Genomic DNA, 25,970 nt, shown 5'->3' on the forward strand with positions numbered 1-25,970 from the left:
CTCACTACGGCCTAAGGCCCTGCAGATCGGTGCCCTCCCCTTGCCTGTCTGACCTCACCCACTTCTGCCCCCTCCCTTATTTTTTCTGGCCCAATCACTCTAGCCTCCTGGCTCTTCCCTGAACCACCCAGGCAAACCCCTGCCTGACGGTGTTTGCACTTGCTATTATGTCGGCTTGGAGTTCTTGATCCCATCTCTGCAGGGCTGGTTCCCCAGGACTATGTGCAAATATTTCCCCCTTAGTCAGACTTTTTGCTCTTCAGACACCACTTCATGTATCAGTGGAGTTTCATGCTTTGGCATTAATCTAGGAGAACAGGCGCATTTGAGAAAACTGTCTTGCTGATGGCACTGGCACACTACCTCGAAGGTCTTAGTCACAGGGAGCTGAGCTGGAGAATAGCACTGGGTAATTGACTGGCCGGTGCTTCAAGATCTATATATGGAGTCTATAAATAATGTCGTGCATGCTCAGTCATCTCCAACTCTCTGTGACCCCATGGACTATGGCCTGCCAGACTCCTCTGTCCATGGAGTTTTCCAAGCAAGAATACTGGAGTGGGTTGCCATTTCTACTCCAGGGGATCTTCCCAACCCAGGGATCAAACCCACATCTCCTGCATCTCCTGTATTGGCAGGCAGATTCTTTACCACTGCACCAAACAATGTAATAAAACAGATACATTTAAAAATGCCAGCACACAAAGAGATAGGAACTTAATACCAGAAGAAAATGCCAAAAAAAGTTAGAAGTGGACTCCTCTGGGAAATATTAGCAGGGGTTTGGGGTGATTTGCTTTTCATTATTAGTTTTTCAGTATAATTTAAATATTTTAATACCATCTGATAAAAATGAACTTAAATATTTGCCTGTAGCTCTAGCTCTAAATGGAGAAGGCAATGGCAACCCACTCCAGTACTCTTGCCTGGAAAATCCCATGGACGGAGGAGCCTGGTGGGCTGCAGTCCATGGGGTCGCAAAGAGTCGGACACGACTGAGCGACTTCACTTTCACTTTTCACTTTCATGCATTGGAGAAGGAAATGGCAACCCACTCCAGTGTTCTTGCCTGGAGAATCCCAGGGACGGGGGAGCCTGGTGGGCTGCCGTCTGTGGGGTCACACAGAGTCAGACACGACTGAAGCGACTTAGCAGCAGCAGCAGCAGCAGCTAGCTCTAATAGCAGTCAGGGATTCCGGCCAGACCCTAGATACAAGATACTGGTTGAACTAATAAAAGAAGTCCTCCAGAAATTTCACAGCCAACAGCACAGCCACAGTGAGGTCTTCTATTCACTGAGCACTTTTCAGACTAATGTTTCTAATTTTTCCTTCTTCATTTCTTAGACTGAACCTAAAAGTAGATTCTGGCAATGCAATGAAAAGATACCCATTCAGTCCTACCCAATACATCTTTCCTATATCACAAATTACAAACTGATGAGACTATTTCACATATCTTGGTAGTCAACATAGAACAGAGGAAAAAAGGAAATCAGATATGCGACTTTAAAAATATTTAAATACTAAATCTTCTTTGGATTTCTTTTTTAAATGTTTATGTCTTAGTCCCTTTGAAACCTAATGAGAGGACGGTCACAATAAGAATATAAACTATTTTTACAATGCCATTCTCTTCCTTGAGAGTAACTAACATAAATAAAATGTCATTGTCTTTATACTCTATCACTCATTTAACTGAATAATCTTCCCCTTGAGTCAATTTTGGTAGAATTTCAAATACAATATAAACATACAAAATAATGTCATTAGGACTCTATTAATTAAATCAGTAATTGTGCAAATAAAAACTCTTTCCTTAGGAAATGAGCCCACAGTCAGCCTAGATGGCAATAGCCTCAGTGGATGAAAAATTCCTCACTTAGAGCCTAACGATAGCATCTCTAGCTCTCCCTCCAAATGACTGAGTTTCATTCATGTAGAATGATGTTATCTATTTTATCTCTACTTATAACATTTAAGTGTTGGGACAAATCCAGTATTACAAAATGAAACACCAGGAAGTGAGGTAACAGAGCCCCTCGCAGTAATGTTTACAAGTAGCAGTTTCATTACCCAGCATGATCAGAATAGGTATTTGTTTGGTCAAAATAGTTCAGAGAAGTGGAGAACCAAGAATAAAGAGACATTCATATCCTACACATTTTGATTTTATCCTAAAGCATCAACATATGTCACCATTTGCCAACTTGATATGGCTATCATGGACTGCCTTTGAGAATGGATCTGCAATTAGAATCCCACTCTGCCTTTCTTATATAAACCACACCCATAACACATCATCCAAGACTTCTAGCTTGAGTTTCTTCACAAGGAGTAAAAATTACAGATGTGCAAAGCCACCTGAATATGCAACCTTTCTAGCTCACTGTACTTGTAACCATCTTGCACAGTGTTAATTCAATTGTGTGATTCATACTGATCACACACGTTTTTCCAAAACACTCAACTTAGTTTTCATATACACAATAACTCTCTTTTACTCATACTTCATGAGTGTGTAATAGCAGTCAAACCACATCATTCCAATCTAGGTAAAAACGGCATCGATGCAATGAATCTTACCCAGTGTTCAGCTCAACAGGGGAGGGCTGAGTGCAAGATAGACAGCAGCCCTCACGTGGTCACACAGGGGGAGAGCATCAGACAGCCTGCTGAGGGCAGCTAAGCAGTCTTCTCAGAATTTACTATGGAGACATTTATCGTGTCATTGCTGTCTCTCCATAGGAGCACGGCGCCTGCAATGTATGTGGGTCCTTATAGCTATGCGTGTTACTGTTATAGGAATCGAACGTTCATTGTGGGCAACAGCGTGAAGATTCTGAAGTCCAGTGAGCACATGTCACTGACAGGGAGAAATCTCAGAGGAGAGGCACCCCCTCTACAACATAACTGCAGCCTCCCTATTCGCTAAAGAAAGTGCAAAGCAAGTACAGAGAGCACATACTTTTCCAAAGCGCTTTTCTCAAGCCTTTCTGCCTCCTTCTTCTGCCAGGCTTTGTGCTTCTTGACACGAGTTTCCCACAAGGCTCTGACGACGGAAATGTCGAATACGACCACTTTATGTCCCATTTTGGAAGCATGAAATTACCTATTGAAGAAACATATATATGTCAGCTTCATACACACAGAGAAGAAAATAGTTTTAACTTGGACTTTAAAACATGAATGAATCAATTTTATCACTAATGATGAAATGCCCCGTTGCTTCCAGAAGGGCAGTTTCTAATGTCCTTAACATCTGAGAGGACTCTTGTCTGTAAGTCAAAATTCAGCACTCAACTGGGGTCATCTCCTCTAGAACATCACACTTATCTCTTTACCCCTCAGCTGAAACATGGGTTCCCAAAGCCCCCTGGGCATTCCTCAAGCTTCATGGTTCCACATTCTATTAAATTTACTGGGATCTGATCTTCCAAATACATTGTAACACGCTCAAAGATAAATTTGATGAATTAATTAAAACACACATGCTGGTTATCTGAGGCTAAACACCAACCACCATTAAGTAAGAAACCAAGCATTGTACCAAACCCCACTGAGCGCTTTCCCGCCTGGGACTAACCACATGGCCTGGGCACTTGTCCTGTAGGTTTTTCCTGTGACATGAACGCTCACAAGCTGCTGATCTCTGTTTATGTGGTTTTCCAAATGCAAGAAAATTCAGACTCAGGTACATCTTGGTCATCACCTCTTGGTGAGACCAAGCATGATACCTGGCACATAGTAGGCTCTCCATAAATATTTATTGAAAGAATAAGTGAATAAATGAAAGAAAGTGAATAAAAGATTTGCACCCAGCTTGCCTCACTCTCAGCCCACTCAGTGATGTTTCTCTCTTCTTTTTATTTTCCCACCTCAACTTTACTGTTTGTTTTAGGTGATTATTTGCTCACTGCAAAAAAAAAAAGATCAAAAGTACATTTCGATATTCATTCCATTAAGGCATAATTTCTCCCTTATTGAAGTAACACAAGTTTCTAGATATTGTTTTAAACTTCCCCTACCTACAGCATTGAAATCTGGCTAAATCCATTTCCTGATCTGCAAAATACATAGAGCGTCAGTTGGCAAATAGTATGGCTGTTGAATATTCTCTGTTTCAATTCCAGAAACTTTTAAATAGCGGTCAGTGGGGATACAAAACCAAATATTTCCTCTTCTGCCTCAAGTTTGCGCTCTCCACAAATGGCTTGCCAATATGAGTGAGAGAATTGGCTTATGTTTGTGCAGCTGAACATCTGAGGTCCATAAATTTAGTCTGAAGAGCTGAAAATACTGACCTCAATTGATTCCCCTCTTTCCTTTCTGACATCTGGGGCTGTCTTTTGTCTCCCTTAAAACTCTTCTACCTAAAGGAAATTTTTGACAAAGGTGCAAATGGTGCAAGTTTTTGTGTGTACATATGTTTTCAGTTCTCTTGGGTAAATACATAGGAGTAGAACTAGAGAGTCATATGTCAATTCTATGTTTGACTTTTTCAGGAACTGCCAGGCTGTTTTCCAAAGCACTTGCACCATTTTACATTCCCATCTGCAGTGTGTAAGGGTCCCAGTAGGTCCACATACTCGATGACATGGTTAATATCTCCCTTTGTATTACAGCCGTCGCAGTGGGTGTGAAGGGAGTCTTGTGCTTTGCATTTCCCTGATAGCTAATGATGCAGAACATCTTTTTATGTGCTTATTGGCCATTTGTATACCTTCTCGGGAGGAATGGCTATTCAGATTCTCTGCTCATTTTTTAAACTGGGCTGTTTGTCTTTTTATTGTTGAGTTGTGGCAGTTCTTTACATATTCCAGATACTGGTCTTTTGCCAGATGTATGATTTGCAAAAAACTTCCTCTCGTCTTGTGAGCCACCCACCATGGGAAAAGCAGGAAACATCTTCCTACTACACAGTCCCTGCAGTGTCCTCTCCGGAGAAAGGTTAACATGATGTTCACTTCAGAGGACACATACCTAGAGGAATTCCATCGTATACCACAGAGTTCACACGTTGAAGGATGCACTCTGAGCTGAGAGGCAATAACAGGATAGCTCACACAGCAGGTGATCAGTTTGGTTGGGTTCAGACCTCAATTCCAACCTGCCCCCTGAGGTTGTCATTCGCACAACAGATCCGTCTTGACTTGGCAGCACTTTTCAGCTGCTCCACGGGTGCCACCTAGTGGCCACCTGGGATGGTGTGATGGTCCATCCTGGTGGTCGGTTCTAACAGACTTGGACAAGCTGTTCAGGGTCAGATCAGAAGAGCTGCAGCTCGGGGATGAGGCCAGGAGCTCATAAGCAACCTTTCGGAGTTGTTCTCCAGAGCCCCTCCCTCTTGGTGATCTCTCTGGTCCTTCCAGATTCCTGGGGCTCACTTTTCAGTCCTCTGGTCAGAGACCTGAGACTTTAGCTACCCTGCTTTACTGTGCATGTCCTACAACTGTACTGATTCAAGCATCAGGAGGACAGTGAGAGGGAAAACTCAATGAGAGTTTCCTCCACCCTCTGGGGACCACAGTTTCTCCAATCAGAAAAGAGGGATCCTCTCTCTCATAGTCTGGGTGACTGACGTCCTCCACTACCCATCTCCTCCCCAGCACCCTTCACAGCTCCTGCTACACAATCCTGTGTGGGCTGAGGTGTGAGAGAGTGGAGAAAAGAAAAAGATAAAAGACAGGGATTTCCCCCCAGTGTCTGAGCATTAGGAGCCCCATTCTCACTCCTGGAGCAAAATTAAATACTTTGTCTTCAATTCTGGGTTTCAGGCTGCCTTGAGTCCAGGCTGGGGAATACTTGAGGGGAAAAAATGGGGAAGAGCCCACAGGTTCTGTGCTACTTTGAATTCTGGTGTCCTTCCCTTCTCCTCTTGCAACTGTTTACTTTTCAGGGACTTCATATTGCTGTTCTGAGCAGTACGTCCAGGTTTTAAAGCTGCATTTAGTGAGAGAGATGGGTTAAGTGTGCTTGCTCCATCTTGGGCTTCCCTGCTGACTCAGACAGTAAAGAATCTGCCTGCTCCATCTTACTCCAAACCAGAAATCTCTGCATTTAATTTTCCTGTCACCACTTTCCTTACTCTGTTACCTTTAGCTCAGGAACACTGTTTTTTTTTAAAGCCACACCTTGTGACTTGTGGGATATTAGTTCCCCAACCAGGGATTGAACCCACATCTTCTCAGCAGTGAAAGCACAGAGTCCTAACCACTGGACCACTAGGGAATTCCCCTAAACTGCAAAAGTCTTAAGGCTTCAACTTATGACTTTAAAAAGTTTTGACTTTTGGCTTTAAAAGTTTTCATAAAGGAATGCCAAGCATCAGCCTGAAAACGAGAGGTTAAAGACTATAGCCAGTAATGGAGAATACTTGTTAAAAAAGAAAGAATCAGGCAGCCTAGTTTCTTTGAGGAAATCTCTGCACATAATCCAAGTCTATGCATAAAAGCAAACCAAAAAGCCAAAATAAAGTGAACTGCTTTTGAGTGGTGTAGACAGCCAGTCATCCAAGAATAACTAAAGCTGGAAGACTCGCTTGCCATCCAGGGTGTGTGTTCTAGATCAGCCAGTCATGGCTCTGATTCTTTTGTGGTATTTCTTTAATTTTCTTAGGTCAGTAAATCCACAAAAAGTAACCAGATCTGTACATTAATTTCTATGCATTTAGAGATATGTAATTAAAGTCCCTGTATTATAGAGATTGCCTCTTCTCAATCAATGCCTTTGTGTTCTATTTTTAAATAGTTGTAAACCTGGTGGCTCAGACAGTAAAGAATCTGCCTGCGATGCGGGAGACCCAGGTTCAATCCCTAGGTTAGGAAAATCCCTTGGAGAAGAGAATGGCCAACCCACTCCATTACTCTTGTCTGGAGAATTACATGAATAGAGGAGCCTGGTGGGCTACAGTTCATGTGGTCACAAAGAGTTGGATACAACTGAGCAACTAACGCTTTTCACTAAACCAACATTAGTCTCGGTATTTTGGTGGGAAAGAATCTATCCTGATTGTCATCTAACCACGTTCTTATTTTCATTTTCTGCGAAGCAGATAAAGAGACACCATCCTTCAACTAAGGGGGTTCTGAATGTGCCAGGATTTAAGTCAAAGTATTGCCTGTCAGATATTCTGCTTACAAATGTGCGTAGTGAAAACTAGAGACTCTAAGAACAGTAAGTGGTGACTGTGTATGCTGGGGATCGACACAAGCAGAGATCCTGGGAAGCGGAGAAACCCCAGCTCCTGAGTCTCAGGTCCAGCCCCATTGTTGGCACCCAGTGCAGGACAGGGCTGAAGTCCAGGGGCCCCTAGACAATTGAACAGGTTTGACCTTAACCCAGGAGGTCAGAGCCCACGGGTGGGGCTGAGACTGGGAAAGTGGTTTCACGACAAGAGCCCATGAGTCATTCTATCCAGGGATAAAAAGCCATTTGGAGCCAGGGCGGGGATGGGGGAGCCAGAGAGGAGACAGATTCAAGGACGGACGCAGCCTGAGGGGAATGAGAGTCCCCTGGCAAATTCACAAAGCTAATCTCTTTTTTTGTACTATGACCTCCATTCAGCCCACTCTTTCAGGTAATTACATAAAATGCAATTTTCTAAGCATTAACTCTCTGCAGAGCTATAGAAATATCACAAATATACTACACCAAAGGCTTCCCAGGTGGCTCAGTGGTAAAGAATCCACTATTCCTAGGTCGGGAAGATCCCCTGGAGAAGGAAATGGTAACCTACTCCAGTATTCTTGCCTGGAGAATCCCATGGACAGAGGAGCCTGGCGGGCTACAGTCCATGGGGTTGCAAAGAGTCGGACACAACTGAGCAACTAAACAACAGCAATACTACACCGTAGCAGAAGAGAAAAATTAACCTCTTTAGGTCCAGTCTGCAAACCCTGGACACAAAGGAAACATTAACCTTTCAGAGAAAACACTACAACCAAGGAGACTCTCCTGAGGCAGCATAAGAAGGCAGAGCTTTAGGCTGAGTCCACAATGAACTTAACAGCAAGGATTCATGGTTCCAAGAGGACTCTCATGCCAGTTCTCTGCTGGAGATCTGGCTTCACAAGGTGAGCACAGAATCATGAGAACAAGTCTCCCTAGATTTGGCCATAGTGTCTACAGCCATGGAGCACCTTCCAGATAAGAAAATACTTGGGACTGTGAGGGGGAGGGACCACTGTGTCCCTCACTACAACAGAAAAGGACACAGGTACAAAGTGTGGTCAGGTTCACTCCCCTCCAGTGTTTCCAGCCCTGAGTGACACGGTCAACCTTCAGAGATGCTCAAAGGTTGGATTCACAGTGGAAACAAATTTTTTTTTTCCTGGAAAAACCATTTGCTTTACTGCAAGATTTCAGCAAACTTTTAGTAAAGGGCAAGATAGTAAATATTTTATGAGAGTACTTATATAACAAAAGAGAAAATGCCTGGCCTCCCTGCTTGTCTGGCGTGGGCCTGCCCAAGCAACGAACTCACATCTATGCTTCCGCCCAACTGCTGCCCACTGGACACATTCTCAGGAACAGAGTGAGCAACAGACCCAAGAGGAAAAGGCTTGGCAAGCCATGAGCATGGGGCAGGGGAGGGGCGACCTGCTATAGTCAGCTTCGCTCTCTGCCCCAGTGATGCCTGTGTGTCCTCCCCTCCCACTCATCTCAAGCTGGACAGTGGGCTGAAAGTCGGTGACATGCTAACTCGCCAACTCTTGAGCAGAGATTCGACTGCTTGGGGCCTGGCATTTGCCCGCAATAGAGTCTCAAATATGTGAATGGCAACCAGTGTGGGCCCTGGGCAGCACTGAGATACAGCTGGCCAGGTAGACAGGTGCTGAGAGTCTGCGGGGGATGGGAACAAAGGGTGTTACTCCGGTTTGGTCCCCACAGCTCACGTTGCCCTGGCAGTGCCCCGTGCCCGGCCTGCGGGTGACCATTTGCCAACCCCAGCTTTTGTGAACAATAAGAGAGCAGCTTTCACTCCCCAGGCTGCTGACTGAGTGGCACCTGCTCCCCAGCTCCTGAATCTGCCTCCTCTCTGCTCCCTGAATGGCCCTGGTTTTCCTGGGCACAAAGTTCTGGTGGATGTGAGCACTCTAAATTACACGCACAAATGCGTCAACTTTCTTCTTTTTAAAAATCTAGAGCTTAATCCTCTCTCCTTGACCTTGGGCTGGACTTATGGTCCAGTCTATAGTTCTAATGACTATAATGTGGTAAAAGTGATGGTGTGTGACTTCTGAGATGGATTATCACCCTCTCTCTCAGTTCACTCACTCTGGGGAAAGCCAGCCACCATGTCCTGAGGGTGCTCAAGCAGCCCTATGGAGAAATTTTGAGTGAGAAATTTCGTGAGAGAAACTGAGGACTCCTGCCAATAGCCACGTGAGTGGAAGCTGTCTTAGCAGCAAATCCTCAAGACCCTGTCAAGCCTTCAGATGACAGTAGCCCTGCCAAAATCTGGACTTCATGAGAGACCCTGAGCCAGAACCATTCAGCTAAGGCACTCCTGGCTTTGGACCCTTCAAAAGTATGGGAGAACAAATGTTTATTCTTTTAAATGTTGGGATAATTTTTATGCAGCAATAAAAAAATGGTAAAATAGTAAAAAGGAGGCACTTATAAAAATTAGTCTTAATTTATAGTGGGATCTGGTGTCTATGCTTCCTTGACATACCCACTTCTCACACATATCTCAAAAGAAACACGATTCCCTCCAAACTTACTCATCTAGAATCTAGCCATCCATGGCTGCCTTAATTCCCCAGCTCGACGATGACTTCATATTTGTCTGGAGGTCATTTCTTTATGCTTTCTGTTTCCTCACCCTGATCACCCACTGTGAAGACTCGCACACACACACACACACACAAACACACACACTCATTCACACACCAATCTATCCTGTGGGTCTTAGAGGGCATGCGTTTCTCACCACCAATTCATGCCACATCTGGCCCCAGTTGTGGAAAAGCCTCACAGCTGGTCTCCCGACTTCCTACTCACCCGCGTCCAATCCATTTGCTACACAGTGGTGAGCATCACCATCTGAGGAGAACCCGACCATGCTGCCACCTGGCCCAAGTCCTCCAGAGACTTCCCTTTGGGCTGAGAAGGAGATCCCAGCTCCTCACAGGGCCCAATAAGACCCTGGCGTGACCTCCCCTCAGCCACACCCCCACTCGCCCCCACGGCTCTCCTCCTCAGAGCCTGTCCACCCCTCCACCTGCTTCGTCCCCCCTCAGGCTGCACAGGCGGCTCCCTCTGCCGAGACACTTCCCCCGTCCAAACAATCCCCCACCCCTACACCTCTGAACTCAGCCTCTGCTGTTTTCCCGTTGGCGCGGCCTCCCGGCCTCTTCGTCTAAGGTAGAGCCCCCTGCGATTCTGTCTCTGAGACTGTTCCTTACTTACTTCGCAGCATATCATACAAGTTGAATCATCCGACCATTTGTTCACTTATGCTTTATCTGCCCACGGACGGACAGAAACACGGTTTACTGACAGGAGCCGCCACCGAGGGGCTGCAGACTGGGGCTCAGGGCCTGACCCTTCAAGTCAGCCCCTGACGCCAAGTCACACGGTCACAGACGCAGGAACTAGAGGGGGCTACAAGCGCCAGGCTCCTGCTCTGAACCTCAGCACAGAAACCCCACACATGCAGCCTGTTTATCTGGTGTGTACTTCTGCTCACTGACTCCCAGGAGCCCTAAATAACTGACATTTAGGGACACTCATTAAATGCAGAAAGATGGATGTCCTTGTCTCTGAGCTCTCAACCTGGAGGGGTGAACAGATGTTTAAAGGGATACATTTCAGAGCGGCGTGTGGAATCGACAGCAGAGACTGAAGGAGCTGCTGTGAGCCAGAAGGGGACGGATGCCCTCCAGTGTGTTTGCGAGGAGGGTGGACAGTCCCACAGGGACTGTGAGAGAGCGGGAAGAACTATTCTTCTGGGATCAGTTGAATGGTTTTCCGTGCTCCCTCCCCAAGTCAGGTACATCAGAACCCCTTTATAGAATCGTCCGCTATCCCGAGCCAGAACTCCAGTTTCCACTTAGGAGTCATACGCCAGGGTTCCAGGTGGGAGGGGAGGGAGAAGGTGTCAGGGGTCACCTGGACCAGACACAGGGAGAGATGGCTGGCTTTCCTCTTCCCCACCTGCCCCTCAGAGCCCCCAGGGGCGCTTACTCCCTTGGACTGACTGGCTCCAGGCCTTAGATAGTGTTCTTCCGGGTGTATTCTCTGTGTGCAGAAAACGCCTATCATCAGCCTTGCTGGATCCAAGGGAATGACTATAACAGGAACTTCCAGGGACACCAAGGTACAGTGGGAGAATAATATGGCAGACTGGGGTCTTTAGTGGCTCACAAATTCTTTCCCACCCTCACATAAGGCCTGGACCCCAGAGTTGGCACACAGAGTGAGTTTTCTGATAGAAACAGTGAGGGAAATAGTGGCTAAATCTTCAAGTGAGGTCAGTCACAACAGCTACACTATTTCAGCCAAATTCTAAATTAAGTCACGTTTCATGTCCCTTGATCAGAGTTTCCCCGGGGACACTCATTATTTTACGGTAATTTTTTAGGCTAGAAAAATCTGGCCATGGGAGGCAGAGGCTCCAGACAGAGGACAGTCTCAGAGTCAGCCTGCAGGGCTGGAGTCTTGCATCCTGAGACAGCTACCTAACCCCTCTGAACCCCAGTGTTCTCATGCGGACACGCTGTAACAGCAGCACTGAGCTTATAGGATTAGTGGGTGGATCACGAGTGATCATTTGTGTCAAGTGCTTAAGACAGTACCTGGCACCTAGTAGAGCTCAAAAAGCTGTCAGTTATTTAAAGAAAAGAAGAAATTAATACAGACATTGTCCCCAATTAAACATAAGATAGGCACAGAGATATAACACACGAGCATCTGGGGATTTTTCTCTATCAGCCATGGTAACAGAAGGTTCTTTGGGAGAATACTCAGCCTCTGAGTTAACAGAGAGGATCTGGTCATGAGAAGAGCCACCCGCACAGTGGAACTGCTTACAAAACTAGACAATTCTCTGGGTTTCCAGTCACTTTCCCACCCTCACCCCCAGCCTCTCCTGCAGGTCAGACTTCCCCCATCTCTTGATCATCCCCTCCCCGGCACTTCAGAAGCACAAACAAAGATGATTTATCTCCCCTGGCCAGCACTTTGGACCAGAAGGTTTTGAGTTCACCCTTGGGTACAAGGGTGACGCTGGGAGTAACTCACTAAGCAGGAGCAGGAATGTGTGGAGCCGGTGCCAGCAGACCCGCGGCTTGGACAGGGCGGCCCGCGGGCTCTCCTTCAATTCCAGGCCCTGCCTTCAAACGCAGATAGATGCGGAATCTTTTGCCTGCATCCGCGTTCAAGCCTTGGCACAGCAGGGACAGACATAAACAAGGTGGCACTGCCCCCCCTCCGCAGGTGCCACACACCCCCTCCCTCGCTTTCCCCACAGTTACCCCCAGTTTCAGGAGCTGCCGCGCACTGACCCCCCCCCCCCCACGCCCACCTACCCGTGCTCACGCTGCGAACCTGAACCCCTGCCGCGGCTCTCTGAGCGGAATCCGAGCCTGCCTGTTTACACCGCAGCCGCCACACGCTGCGGCCGGAAACGCTCCGACCAGGGGAGCCTGCCCGCCTGTGCGCTAACGGGCTATATTTGTAAGCTGATAATATGATCTGTAGGACATGTGCTGATAGACTATCTATCTATTCTATGTGACTCAGCCCTGCATGAGACAAAACAGACTTGAGAGGGGAGGGTTTGGCACAGGGCAGACGACGAGCCGGCCAATCTGAGCCCTATAACCCAGGATTATCTGCACCTCCCTGCAGTGGGCTGTGCCTTTTGACGTTGGAAATCCTGAAGCGTGTTAAATAGAACAGGCCAGAGAAGGCCAAGGGTGCCGCGCGTTCTTAGCCCGCTAAACTAGGAACCAAACCAAAAGCAGGATAAGAAAGCCATATGACCAAGGAAATGTAAGGGCTGCCCCCCCCCCCCCCCCCCCCCCCCGACCCGCACTGTATCTGAAGCAACAGATGTCCAAAATCTTGGTTTCATTTACATTTTTTTTCTTAATTTAATTAAGAAATTAATTTCCTAAAACATATGTGAGTTTAGGTTCTCGCTAGAGATTTTACTAATTTGGCAAATATGTTTTCCTGATATTCAACATTGGAATGATGTGATAATCACTTAATAAGCAGTAATCATGTCCAACACAACCCTTCAAGACAACAGTCCCTCACACACTTCACCCTAAAACAGCAAAAACACCTTTTGCCTAATATGTACCTAATAACTCTAATTAGAAAATAGTTTGATTTCTGAGGGACTATTTTCTATATGGAACATTTTCTATTGGCATTTTAATTAAGCTACCATTTTAAATGGTATACTAGTTTACACTGACACAGTCACTCAGTCGTGCCTGAGCTCAACACCCTGGCTTCAGGAAGGCTGCACTAGGTATTGAATCCAACTGATCTACTGATTATTAAGCCAGTTTTTAAAAATTATTTTGTCCGACTTTCTAACTGTTTTCTGCAGATCTGATTTACCTTTTCTATCATTACCGAAAGTGGAAACTACAATCATAAAACTAACTGAAAGAAATCTCTCATACATACTTATTTTCTTCCACAGGGATTCATCCATTAATTTACCAAATATTTATTAGGTGCCTACTATAGTCCTGGAAATATGTTTGGTATTAAGGATTTGGTAGTGAATTAAACAGGATCTTGCCCTTTGGAATGTCACAGTTTGTTAGAAGAGTGTCCTCTAAACAAACACTTAAATATCCATCGGTAAACTGTGGTTAATGCAATGAATCAAAAAAGCTGAGTGTTATGAAAAAGAATAATGAAATAATCGCTGATGATCTGATCTCTCATATCGGTCAGATATCTTAATTTGTAAAATTTCTGGGAGACACAGCAAAAAGATGGCCACGTGCATGCCAAGAAGAGAGGACTCAGAAGAAATCAAACCTCGTAATACCTTGATCTTGGACTTCTAGTCTCCAGAACTGTGAGAAAATAAATTTCTGTTGTTTAAGACCCTTGGTCTGTGGTATTATGGCAGTGCTAGCTAATATAATAAGTAAATTTCTTAAGAGCATTGGATACAAGATCAATATAAAAATTAATGCCGCAAAAATGGAAGGTAAAGATACCATTCACTTTAACATTAAAAGAATAAATATTTAGGAATGATCCAACAAAATTCTATAATATCTCTATATAGAAATTATTAATACAAAATTTTTTAAAGAAATTAAACAGCCCCTAAACAGATCTTCATAGACTGGAAGACTCAATATGACACAGATAGTAATTCTAAAGGATCAATGTGCTTTTATCAAAATCCTGGCAAAAATTTTTAGAAATGTTCTAAAAATTATATGGAAATGTAAAAGGTCAAGAATAGATGCTATAAGCTTAAATATGGAAGGGAAATAACTTACTATGCTGAATATCAAGGACTTTTTAATTATAAAGTATAAAGCTACAGTATTAAAGACTGAATGGGATTGGTATAAGAAGAGAGAATAAGGCATTAGAAAAGAAAAAAACGCTTCACACAAACACATGAACAACTGACTGCTAATGAAATAACATGACAGATCAGTATTATAGGAATGATCTTTTCAATTAGTGGTGCTGAATCTTTGTATAGATTTAATGCAATGGAATACTATACAGCAATTGAATATAAACAAGCCCCTACAAACAATATGGATTACTCTCATCAAAGAAGAGCAAAAAGAAGCAGAAATACATGCACACTGATGGATATAAAAAAGTCAAAACCATGGAAACCCAACCTTTGGGATTAGAAATTTAAACAGTAAAAGCTCTGATGAAGAGGGAGTGAGGGGTGGTTGTGAAAAAGCAGGAAGTAGACTTTTGGGGTTCTAGTAATATTCTTCTTCTTGACCTGGGTTGTGGCTCCATGGTTCTGACTTTGGAATAATTCACTAACCTGTAACCCTAATTACTTGTAGACTTTTATCGATGTAAAACATACTTCATTAAAAAAAACTTTACCTATTCATCTTATATTGCTGTATCAAATTCTCACAAATTCAGTGGCTTAATAGAATACCATTTATTCACAGTTCCCGTACATCAGATATCTATCCTGGATCAACTGAGTTTCCAGAGTGGGGAGCATCTCAAAGTGCCCAGGGTCATTTGCATACAGGAAATCTTCTCCCTGGAGCACTTTAACCCATCTCTGATACAGCCTGGGTTTTACACTTTGGCCTCCCTCTGTCCCTCCACTTGCATTTCATCCATTTCAAAACCATTAAGAGCTGTGAAGAATGCCTGAATGCAATCTGATACAAAATCCACTTAAGAAGCACTTTAAAATGAGATCCTCCAGGTCTTAGGAAACCAAGTGGGACCCCAGCTCACCTTCCCAAGTCCCTTCAAAGAGTCTGTCTGCCCATCTATCTGTCTGTCTGTCCGGAACCACTGACCTTGACCTGGTCAGGGGCCATCAGGAAATGATGGCTCCTTCCCCATCAGCAGTTTTTTTGATAACACTAAAACGGTACTTGGAATACATTATTGGGCTCATCTTTTCTGGGGGAAGTGGGAAAGGAACAGTAGTGCAATCTAGGAGATCTCTGTCTCCTCTAGTACGCTCAGCAGAGTAAATATTTGATTAATTTGATTGAAAAGAGGAAAATTTTGGTGAGAATTCTAAACCATAGCCATGTTAAGAAGTCTAAATCAGAATCCCCCCACCCTAACATGGTTTCCGGTAACTGCATCAAGACTATTTCGTCTTGTACATTGTGACCTCTCTTGAATAAGTTGCCCAGAATTCAGCACTGCTTAGAGTATGTAAGATTCACTTATTTTTTCCTTCACTGTTGTGGGCAGGGAGTTATTTTTTGTCGTATTTCCTAGCTCAGGCTAGGGGGCGCAAGTTGTTTTCCTTTGGAGCTTTTCAAAGACCTAGTCCACGCCCACCCCACCTTCTCACTTATAAAGTAAGGCTGAAAGGTAATGTGTCAGCCACAGATGCGGCAGACAGAATAAGACTGAGCCAAAAGGAAACCAACACAGACAGACACTGCTCTAGAGGTTGGGGAAGAGAGATTTCCAGAAGACCAGGTTTCTGGATCTCCTGGTGTGGGGGATAAGGCATAAGGAGAGGGGCTGGTGAAAGACAAGAAAACTGGTAGTTAACAACAGGGTTGACAAAATGAGGGAAACTCCAGTTCAAATGCGCTCTCAGAACCACCTGCCAGTTCATAGGAAAAGAAATACAAGCATCCAGTAAACAACAATGCAAATCCAAACAACAACGAGATACTATTTTCACAAACAGAATCAGCAAAAATTAAGATGCTTGTTGCGGGACTTCCCTGGTGGTCCAGTGGTTAAGATACTCTGCTTCCACTGCAGGGGGTGCAGGTTCGATCCTCAGTCAGGAAACTAAGATCCTAGTGGCGCTAGTGGTAAAGAACTTGCTTGCCAGTGCAGGAGATGTAAGAGACCTGGGTTCAATCTGGGTTGGGAAGATCCCCTGGAAGAGGGCATGGCAACCCACTCCAATATTCTTGCCTGGAGAATCCCATGGACAGAGGAGCCTGGTGGGCTACAGTCCATCCATAGGGTCACAAAGAGTCAGACACAACTGAAGTGACTTAGCATGCATGCACAAGATGCTTGTTGCAGCCAGCTGATAAGGACCTGGGTGATGTGTGTGGAAGGGAGGAGAATGGAGACAGAGGAAATCAGCACAACCTTCTTGGAAAATAAATGTGGAAATGTCCTCCCTTTAACCAAACAATTCCAGTGCTAGAAGCTTACTGGCTAGATATATTTCCCCCAAATCACCAGGATATACATTCAAGGGAGCTCACTGTAAATGTAGAAACACACCAAGTATTTCTTGATAAGATAGTTTATGTCTATATAGAAATTGTATGATATACCCTCCACCCCATGCACGCACGCACGCACACACACACACACACACACACACAGAGTCTCCTCCTAAGGCCTTCTCTGTCCTTCTTAAGCCAATTTCGATAACAGTATAGCATTAAACTGGCTCATTTGAACAGTCTTCCCTTCTGAGACTGCAGAGTATTGAGAGCAAGAATCTATTCTTCTAAACCCCACAAATCTGTCTGTGCAAATACAGAAGAGGTTTCCAGTGACTACTTGCTAAGTTAACTGGTGAAAAGAGAAAGCCATTTACTTGTTGGTGAACAGGTAAGGGCTCCACTTCTGCCAAAGTGTCAGTTGGGTTTTATCAGAAGCCGTTGGGTGCTGAGCTTGGTAGCATCCACATTCCTCAGCTGAAGTTCCCCAGCCTAGCTCGCTGTTCTTCTAGCCTGAGGAGACAATGACAGAGCCGCCACACAACTGTCCCTAGGAGTCCTATGAAAAAAGTAGCCTTTGACCTTAAACCTCATCATCATGCTGCAGAAATGGCTGTTCTTACTATTTAGTTGAGGTTTAATTCTAAATGGTCTCAACCACTGAAATGCTGAATTGGCTTTTTAAAGCTAAAAACTTATCCTACCTCCAAAGGTGTTTTTTCCCTTGATATTGAGACAGACATTGGAAATCTCTTTTGGGATTACTTATTATTATTTTTTTTGCTTCGACTATTCTTGGTTGGTTGGTTGGTTTTAAGTCAAATTCTTACTTGTGTATCTTAAACACACACAACTCTCTTTTGCCCCAGGCTTTAATACAAGACAACCCAAGAGTGTTGTCGAACCCAGGCTCACATGTCCAATACACGTTTAGGTTTGTTTGGCCTCTTTGTGCACTGGCTCAGTCACTTGGGTTGGATGACAAAAGGGTGGTACTGAACCATCCTGAGACCAAGACCATCTGTCAGCGCCCTCCATAAGAGAGAATTTGGGCTGCCAGTGACTGGGAAACCCCTATTCCAGGGTCTCCTATCCCCAGACCCTCCATGGGTCTCTAACACAGTAATTACTGGCCAGAGGCTGGGTTCATTTCAGTTCAGTCACTCAGTCGTGTCCGACTCTTTGTGATCCCATGGACTGCATGCAGCAGGCCAAGCTTCCCTGTCCATCACCAACTCCCAGAGTTCACCCAAACTCATGTCCAATGAGTCAGTGATGCCATCCAACCATTTCATCCTCTGTCGTCCCCTTCTCCTCCTGCCCTCAATCTTCCTCAGCATCAAGGTCTTTTCCAATGAGTCAGTTTTTTGCATCAGGTGGCCAAAGTATTGGAGTTTCAGCTTCAATATCAGTCCTTCCAAAGAACACCCAGGACTGATCTCCTTTAGGATGGACTGGTTGGATCTCCTTGCAGTCCAAGGGACTCTCAAGAGTCTTCTCCAACACCACAGTTCAAAAGCATCAATTCTTCGGCACTCAGCTTTCTTTATAGTCTAACTCTCACATCCATACATGACTACTGGAAAAACCATAGCCTTGACTAGATGGACCTTTGTTGGCAAAGTAATGTCTCTGCTTTTTAATATGCTGTCTAGGTTGATCATAACTTTCCTTCCAAGGAGTAAGCGTCTTTTAATTTCATGGCTGCAATCACCATCTGCAGTGATTTTGGAGCCCCCAAAAATAAAGTCAGCCACTGTTTCCACTGTTTCTCCATCTATTTGCCATGAAGTGATGGGACCAGATGCCATGATTCTTAGTTTTCTGAATGTTGAGCTTTAAGCCAACTTTTTCACTCTCCTCTTTCACTTTCATCAAGAGGCTCTTTAGTTCTTCTTGGCCTCTGTCAATTTCAGCAATGACCAAGCAGAGGTGTCCAGAGACTGTCTCAGAGATGCCGATCAACTCCCCACCCAGAGACAGCAGCACAACTACAATCATGACTGTCCTTTCTCCCCGACTGAGCAGTGGGTCACCTCTCATCACTGTGTCCCCAGAGCCCAGCCTTTGACCAGCAACACAGTAGCCTCATTAAATACTTGTTGAATGAACAGCCTGTGGGCCCCCAGCCCAATAGCAAATATCTAGCCACTCAGACACTTCAGCCCTCCCCTCCCCTCATCCTCTTCCTATCTTAAAACTTAGCCCAGATTCTGTCTACTGCATACACTAGACTTTCTCTGCCCTCTGTCCCTGTGGGGAACACAGATCTCTTCAATGAGCTCCAGTCTTTGGGTACGCCGAGATCCTGTGTGGGCTGTAGGCTGAACTCACACCAGTCATGCAAACGTCACCAGACTCAGGGCCTTGATTCCCTCCTGAAAATGAGGAGGTGATTTCCAGGGGTTCTAATCCAAGTTCTAAAAGTTCCACAAGAGCCCCTTTAAACAAGGAAGTGTCAGTGCAGGGGTGGTGTCCCTCTTCCAGGTCTGCCACAGACTTGCCCAGCCTCCATGGAAAAGACCTGTAAGTTCACAAATGGGAGTTCATTGTTTCATCCATAAAGTGAGACTAACGTTGTCAATACTGTAATCTACTTCACATAGGATAGTTGAAGGCTGCGAAGCACAAGGTGTGCTAAGAATGTACTGTTCTTTAAGCCTCAGTGCAGCTCCTGGGTTAGTTGATTAACCTTTTCTGCACTGCCCTCCCCCACGTCCAGCTTCTAGAGCTTCAAGCCAAGCTCCTCATTCCGTCTGAATATCAGAGTGACACCTGAAGCTTTTTAACAAGTTGGAAGGCCACACAGGGAGCTGATGCACAGCAGGAATTAGTCAGCCACTGTGGAGTAACTACCAGCTTTAAGTAAACAGGCTGCATCCCATTCCACCATTGCTCTGATGGGGACCTACCTTCCAATAAAAATCATTTAAAATTTAATTCCCCCAAGAATTAAAATGCTGATGTAGAAGCAAATAAGTGCTCTTCTTTAGCACCAGTGGACCCGTCACATTCACACAGGTAGACAGGAATGCTGAAATAGTCTCCATTGCTGCAATTCGTTCTGCCATGGGAAGGGGGCAGAGCACAGTCTTTAAAGAATGACACAGCCGTTGACAAAAACTGGAGACGACAGAAACTGGCTAGAGCAGACTAGGCCCAAGATGGTGGAAGATTTGACTTTTGGTAGCCTCATTATGAGCTCATTGTAATATATTAGCTTATGCTAAATGACACATCCAGTGGCACCATGACTGTTTTGAGAGGGAAGGCCAAAAAGGGGGCAGTGATCTAATTCCTCAAAATAGATGAAATAATCCTCCCACTAACCACCCCAACATTTCGGGGCCACTCTTGCCTTCTGAGATGGACCACATTCTGCCTGTGAAATATATATTCCTGCTTTCACTTTACTACGGCTCACTCTTGAATTCCTTCCTACTCAAAGCCAAGCACCTTCATTTGGTGGCCCATCCCAGGAACTCACCTGAGACCTGGGACAAGACCATCCTTTTGGGCCCCATTTTCCTGAAACTTCATTACAAAGTATATTAATAAATCTATAATTCTTACCTATCACTTTGCCTCTTACTGAATTCCTTCTGCACTGAGACATAAAGAACCTGAGCTTCATTAAGTCCTCAGATGAGTTGGGCCATTTCATCAGTAGATAAAAGTTTCACATTTGTGTGCCTGGCAATATTAGGTAAATGCAGGGATTTTACTTTAGAAATTAGGAGTAGATGATATTAAAAAAAACTACTCATGACTTCAGGGACTTCCCTGGTAGCTCAGACAGTAAAGAATCTGCCTGCAATGCAGGAGACTCAGGTTTGATCCCTGGGTCGGGAAGATTCCCTGGAGAAGGGAATGGTTATCCACTCCAGTATTCTTGCTTGGGAAATTCCATGGACAGAGGAGCCTGGTAGGCTGCAGTCCATGGGGTCACTGGGAGTCGGACACGACTGAGCGACTTCACTTTCACTTTTCACTTTCATGCATTGGAGAAGGAAATGGCAACCCACTCCAGTGTTCTTACCTGGAGAATCCCAGGGAGGGCAGAGCCTGGTGGGCTGCCGTCTACGGGGTCACACAGAGTCGGACATGACTGAAGCAACTTAGCAGCAGCAGCAGCCAGTGTTCTTGCTTGGGAAATTCCATGGACAGAGGAGCCTGGCAGGCTAGAGTCCATGGGGTCACAAAAAGCCGGACACAAATGAGCCATTAACACTTTCACTTTCACTCATGACTTAGGATGTATTTAATAACAAACTAAGTGATCTGGAGCACTCAGGTGTTAGGTGAAAGTGTTACCAAACCGATGCTCAGCGGCTCTTTGCTCAAGAGTCCAATACTGAGAGACAAGTGTTGGATAAAAGGAAAGATAACCTTATTAAGGAAGCCAGCAACCCTGGAGAGACAGAGACTTGGGTCACAAAGAACCAAATCCCCAGGTTTGCTCAGAGATTACCCCGGGGAAAAGAGGAAGGAGCTCTGTATAGGGGAGGGGGCAGTCTTTTATATTCAGAGATGACTGTCCCCATCACAAGGTTCCAATTAGCCATCAGGTCTTGCTTGCAGTTGGAACAAATCCTTGGTCAGCTAGTCCTGGAGAGTAAGGAACAGAAATGAGGCCTGTAGAAAAACTACTCTTCAATCTTGATGTGCATCAACAGCTTTCTCTATCTGTAGCAAGCTAAGCCAAGCTAAGTTAGGCATAGTAAAAAGTAAGAAATAGATTTGGAAGAGTTCCCTGGTGGCTCAGTAGTTAGAACTTCACACTTCTACTGTTGGGGCACGCGTTTCATCCCTGATCAGGGAACTAAGGCCCAAAAGCCACTCAGTGCAGCCAAAGAAAAGAAAGAAAGAAAAAGAAATAGAATGCTGAGTTGCTGACAGTCCCTAGTTAGAGTCTCACTTCCTCAGTTACAACACCCACTGTCAGATTTTCCTTCCATGTCTAGGGAAAAAGGGTGAAGAAGTCTTCTGTAATTTCAAGCTGAACATGGGCGACAAAGAATTGTTAGAGTGGAAGGATCTGACATGGTGTAAGAAATATTCTCTTGTTCCCTCACATGCCCACTGAGACTCCAAAAGATGCATCTCATTACTAACATTTTAAGTAATCATTTTGCAAAGACTCATCATGCCAATTATGATCCCCTTGACTAGAAGATAAAATTCCAATTTAAGAATTCCTTCAAGCATTGACCCACTCCCAGAGGAAATTCAAGAAAGTAGGTTAGTAAACCAATCTCATCCACCTTGAAATAGGGAAGTACTGTGGGCTAAGGTCTGTTGGAGCCAAGTAGCAGGTTGCGTCAGCGTCATCTTGATTGTTTCAAGCCCAGTTAATCTTCAACTCCAGGGTCAATTTTTTCCCCCATTCTCTTGAGGCCAATTCTTGGAATTGTGCTGGCCAGACATAGCGCTTCCCTGGTAGCTCAGCTGGTAAAGAATCCACCTGCAATGTGGGAGACCTGGGTTCAGTCCCTGGGTTGGGAAGATCCCCTAGAGAAGGGAACTGCTACCCACTCCAGTGTTCTGGCTGGAGAATTCCATGGACTGTATAGACTATGGGGTCACAAAGAGTCGGAGACGACTGAGCCACTTTCACTTTCAGAGAATCAGTGCTGCTCAAGATGGAGCAGCGTATGTCACGGCTGTAGTCTGGTCATTGTGCCGTTAGCCTTTTCCCTTGGTGGCAGTTTTGGTGTCTGCAATACAGCTCAGGAATGTGCATCAGACCCTGTTATCTGTCCCCTTCAGGGAGGAACTGAAGATTCTGTGACTCTATTGTCCTAATCATTAACTGCTTGAGCCTGCTCCTGTGTGACTTACAGGAGACAAGGGACACGGAGGGACTTTTTAATACCTGGGAAGGCCCCAAAGGGTCCTGCTCTGTTTCAAGAGGCCTCAGGGCTCAGGGACAAGTCTCTCCAGCAGCAGCATCTGGAGCTTACTGAAATCACCAAATTAATACTTTTAGGGTAATCACAGGACACAGCTAAATCGGGTTAATTCTGGTGTCCTGGCGAGGCAGGGCAGACTAAGAGGGGATGGAAGAGGCTGCACATTGGGCTCTGGGAGACTGCTAAAATGCAATGAAACCCAGTGGCAAAGCTAAAATGGCCTCCCAGTCTAGACTACCGTATTTCTACATCCTTTTCCTGGAGCAGGCCTGGCAGCCGGTGCGCAGACCGCTAGCGGCTGCTCCCCGGCCTGCGGTCCACCAGGAAGGCGCAGGCCCCGGCCGGCCGGACACTCCGCCTCGCTGCCCACCTCCCCTGGCCCACCCACCCGCCTGGCGCCGGCTGTGCTTCCTTCCAGCCTCCCCTGCAATTCAGGTGCGCCTGGAATTCACACCCATTCACTCCAGCCGGGGCAGGAACCCCTTCCTGACCCTGAACTTCTGTCCTAACCCTAACTTTCCCTGAGTCCTCACCTTTCCCTCCCACCCGCGGAGACACACCCTTCTCGGACCACGGGCTCAACACACCTTTCCTGGGAAAACCAAAAATGAAAGCAAATTTCGGGAAATAAAACTTATAAAACATCAACTCCTTGGGAGACCCAAACTTGGTGTTTCAGTTTTCCTGATTAAAGCAATACTTTTCCACCACCTTGATACGGTAATTGGTTTGCCTTTTTTTTTTTAAACAGCAAATCTGATATTTTTAACCCAAAACTAATGATACAGACATTAGGGCTAATTAGCAACAGTTTTACAAGAGTGGCCTTTTCCATTCTGTCTTTGTTTGGCCGCCTCGCAGCCTCTCACCTCCACCCCGGAGTGTTTAAGCATTGTAATGCGAACGGGCCGCCGCCTCCCCGCCCACCGGAGGGTTGTCCCCACAACCCCTGGGCTTGTGACTGAGGAAGGCGAATCTCCCTGAAGGTTACAGTCCAAGCGTTTGTTAGGACAGACCCGTGAGGCGTACCCTAGTTTCGCCGGACAGCCCGACTTCTGCTTCTAAGAACTTTGGGGGAAAGCATATTTTTCATCTGGGATATTTTTCCTTTAAAATGCTCTTTTTCACGTCAAGAAATTAACATTTTCCTTTGGGTGTTTTGGCAATGACTGTGGATTAAAGCCGGGTTAATATTTTTTTCCTCCTAAATTGTTAGGGGCCACAGACCAGAGGAAGATGGAGTGCTTCTCTTTCAGGTATGAACTGATCTTGAGTGTGAACTTTTTATTACTAGAGTTTGCCAGCTTAGGAAACGTGTTCTGTATCTCTGCATTGTTTTATTTCATCTCGTTCAAACCTTAAAGAGTTGCCAACAACAGTGCTGCTGTTTTTCCAAAAGACCTGGAACTTAAAGTTGCATCTACCTTTGTTATTGGCTTTTATCATCTTCAGTCAGGTTACTGGCTCTGCCTGACATGTCTAGTGGTTTCCTCCTCTTTTGTAAGAACAGGTCAATATTACAATGAAATTTAAAATACACGTCTGAGAAGGTTGAAGTTATAGACAGGTTTTCAATATTTGGAAACTGTTAAGAATAATGGGAAATGTTGTTTAACCTTGAACATCTTTTAAATGACTGCTGTAAATGAAATAGTTTGTGAACTGTGATTCATCAATGACATTGAATGTCATCCAGCCTTTTAAAATTACTATGAAAACTAGGTGCAGGAGAAAAATATGTGATATAGAAGGTAGAAGACACTTAAAATTATATGCATATGAGGATATGTATTGGAAAGAGTTGGAAATTAGTTGGACTTTATTCTCATCATCTTTCTTTGGGTTGTTATATAAATTAATCATTTCAAAAGAGGCAGGCCGGGGGTGGGGGGAAGGAAAGCGGTGCTGTAGGTTTCTCTCCCTAGTGGCCTGTGGTGTTAACTCAAAGGGATTTTATTTGCTTTGTTTTGCTAATGGAGGTCTGATTTCCTCTTCCTAGTGTGATTTTGATCATGGCCTTTTCCAGAGCACTTGAACTGGGATTAGTTGCTGGTAAGAGACTTTGTTCTTTTGATCACTGGCAATTTTCAAGTGGCCTGGAACATAGACTCAAGGAGTTAATTTTGTCATTCAGGATTGGGCGACCTTGAACTTGCCCGTCCGTCACAGGGAGAGCTGGCCTTCAGAGATGATGGCCTTTGGTCCCAAGAGGAGCCTGCAATTCGTCACCAGCCTTCCCAGTTTGTAGCATCCATGGGAATCCAAAAGAGTAAGACGTACCCACCTTAGATGTACAGTGTGGTATCTTTATCGTGGTCCTTTATGTGTTTTCTGAGTATCTGACACTTTCGCCTAAGAGAGTGAGTGAGCATCTGATTCTGGAGCTGGGTAGATGGATGGTTGGACTGGTTTTGATTCTGGGGACAATACAGGCATGTACTTCACACTGCCTCCCCACCCCACCACAGAACACAGTTTCCCTCGCAGAACACAAGTTTCCCTCACCTGATCCCACTTCAGGCTGGAGATTCCAGGTACCACCACTGGATTGTGCATGAAAAAAGATTTCTATGCTCAAAAGCACAGGTAGCCAAAGGAACACTAAAAAGCAGAGTCTTATTCAGTGAGATTTACAACGTTCAGACATCTGCAAACACTATGGGGAGATTAAGTCCTTGCCACCATATTAACCTTTTAAGGGAACTCACTTTTCAGTCCCTCCACCCCTCTCAGCCACCTCTTCTTACATTTCAGGTAAGGAGCTGAACAGAACCTGCTGTTTAAATGGGGGAACCTGCATGCTGGGGTCCTTTTGTGCCTGCCCTCCCTCTTTCTATGGACGGAACTGTGAGCATGACTCTCGCAAAGAGTAAGTCCTTGAAAGGGGCTGGGGGCGGAGAGGGGAGGAGAAGTGGGGATTTAAAATCTGCATGTCCATTCATCCTCAGGAACTGTGGGTCTGTGCCCCATGACACCTGGCTGCCCAGGAAGTGTTCCATGTGTAAATGCTGGCATGGCCAGCTTCGCTGCTTTCCTCAGTCATTCCTACCTGGTTGTGGTAAGCAGAGGGTCCCCACTTTTGCCCTTTCAGGTTAGTTAGTGGCCTGTGGACACTTAGTTAATAGGTTCTCTCCCCTTACTACATGGCTTGCTGGGGACTGTCAGCCAAAGGTCTGCTTGTAAAA

The 25,970-nt window shown here is 45.2% G+C and overlaps 1 protein-coding gene across 2 annotated transcripts in view; it reads right to left on the reverse strand.

The window, feature by feature from the left end:
• The window catches only part of LRRC2 (leucine rich repeat containing 2), a 36,466-nt gene extending 23,659 nt beyond the window's left edge, over positions 1-12,807 (reverse strand). Inside the window, exons 1-2 of one of the 2 annotated variants that reach the window (XM_020916122.2) lie at positions 12,536-12,807; positions 2,968-3,111 (exon numbers count right to left, since the gene is read on the reverse strand). In XM_020916122.2, the coding sequence (XP_020771781.1) occupies positions 2,968-3,092 (125 nt within the window). In that variant the 5' untranslated portion in view covers positions 3,093-3,111; positions 12,536-12,807. Of the gene's footprint in view, positions 1-2,967; positions 3,112-10,415; positions 10,622-12,535 lie in introns of those variants that run through there. The other variant, XM_020916123.2, reaches the window with a different exon arrangement.
• Between the last annotated feature and the right edge of the window lie 13,163 nt (positions 12,808-25,970).

The sequence above is a fragment of the Odocoileus virginianus genome, unplaced genomic scaffold (genome assembly GCF_023699985.2).
Source record: "Odocoileus virginianus isolate 20LAN1187 ecotype Illinois unplaced genomic scaffold, Ovbor_1.2 Unplaced_Contig_2, whole genome shotgun sequence".
NCBI classification, from domain to species: Eukaryota; Metazoa; Chordata; class Mammalia; order Artiodactyla; family Cervidae; genus Odocoileus; species Odocoileus virginianus.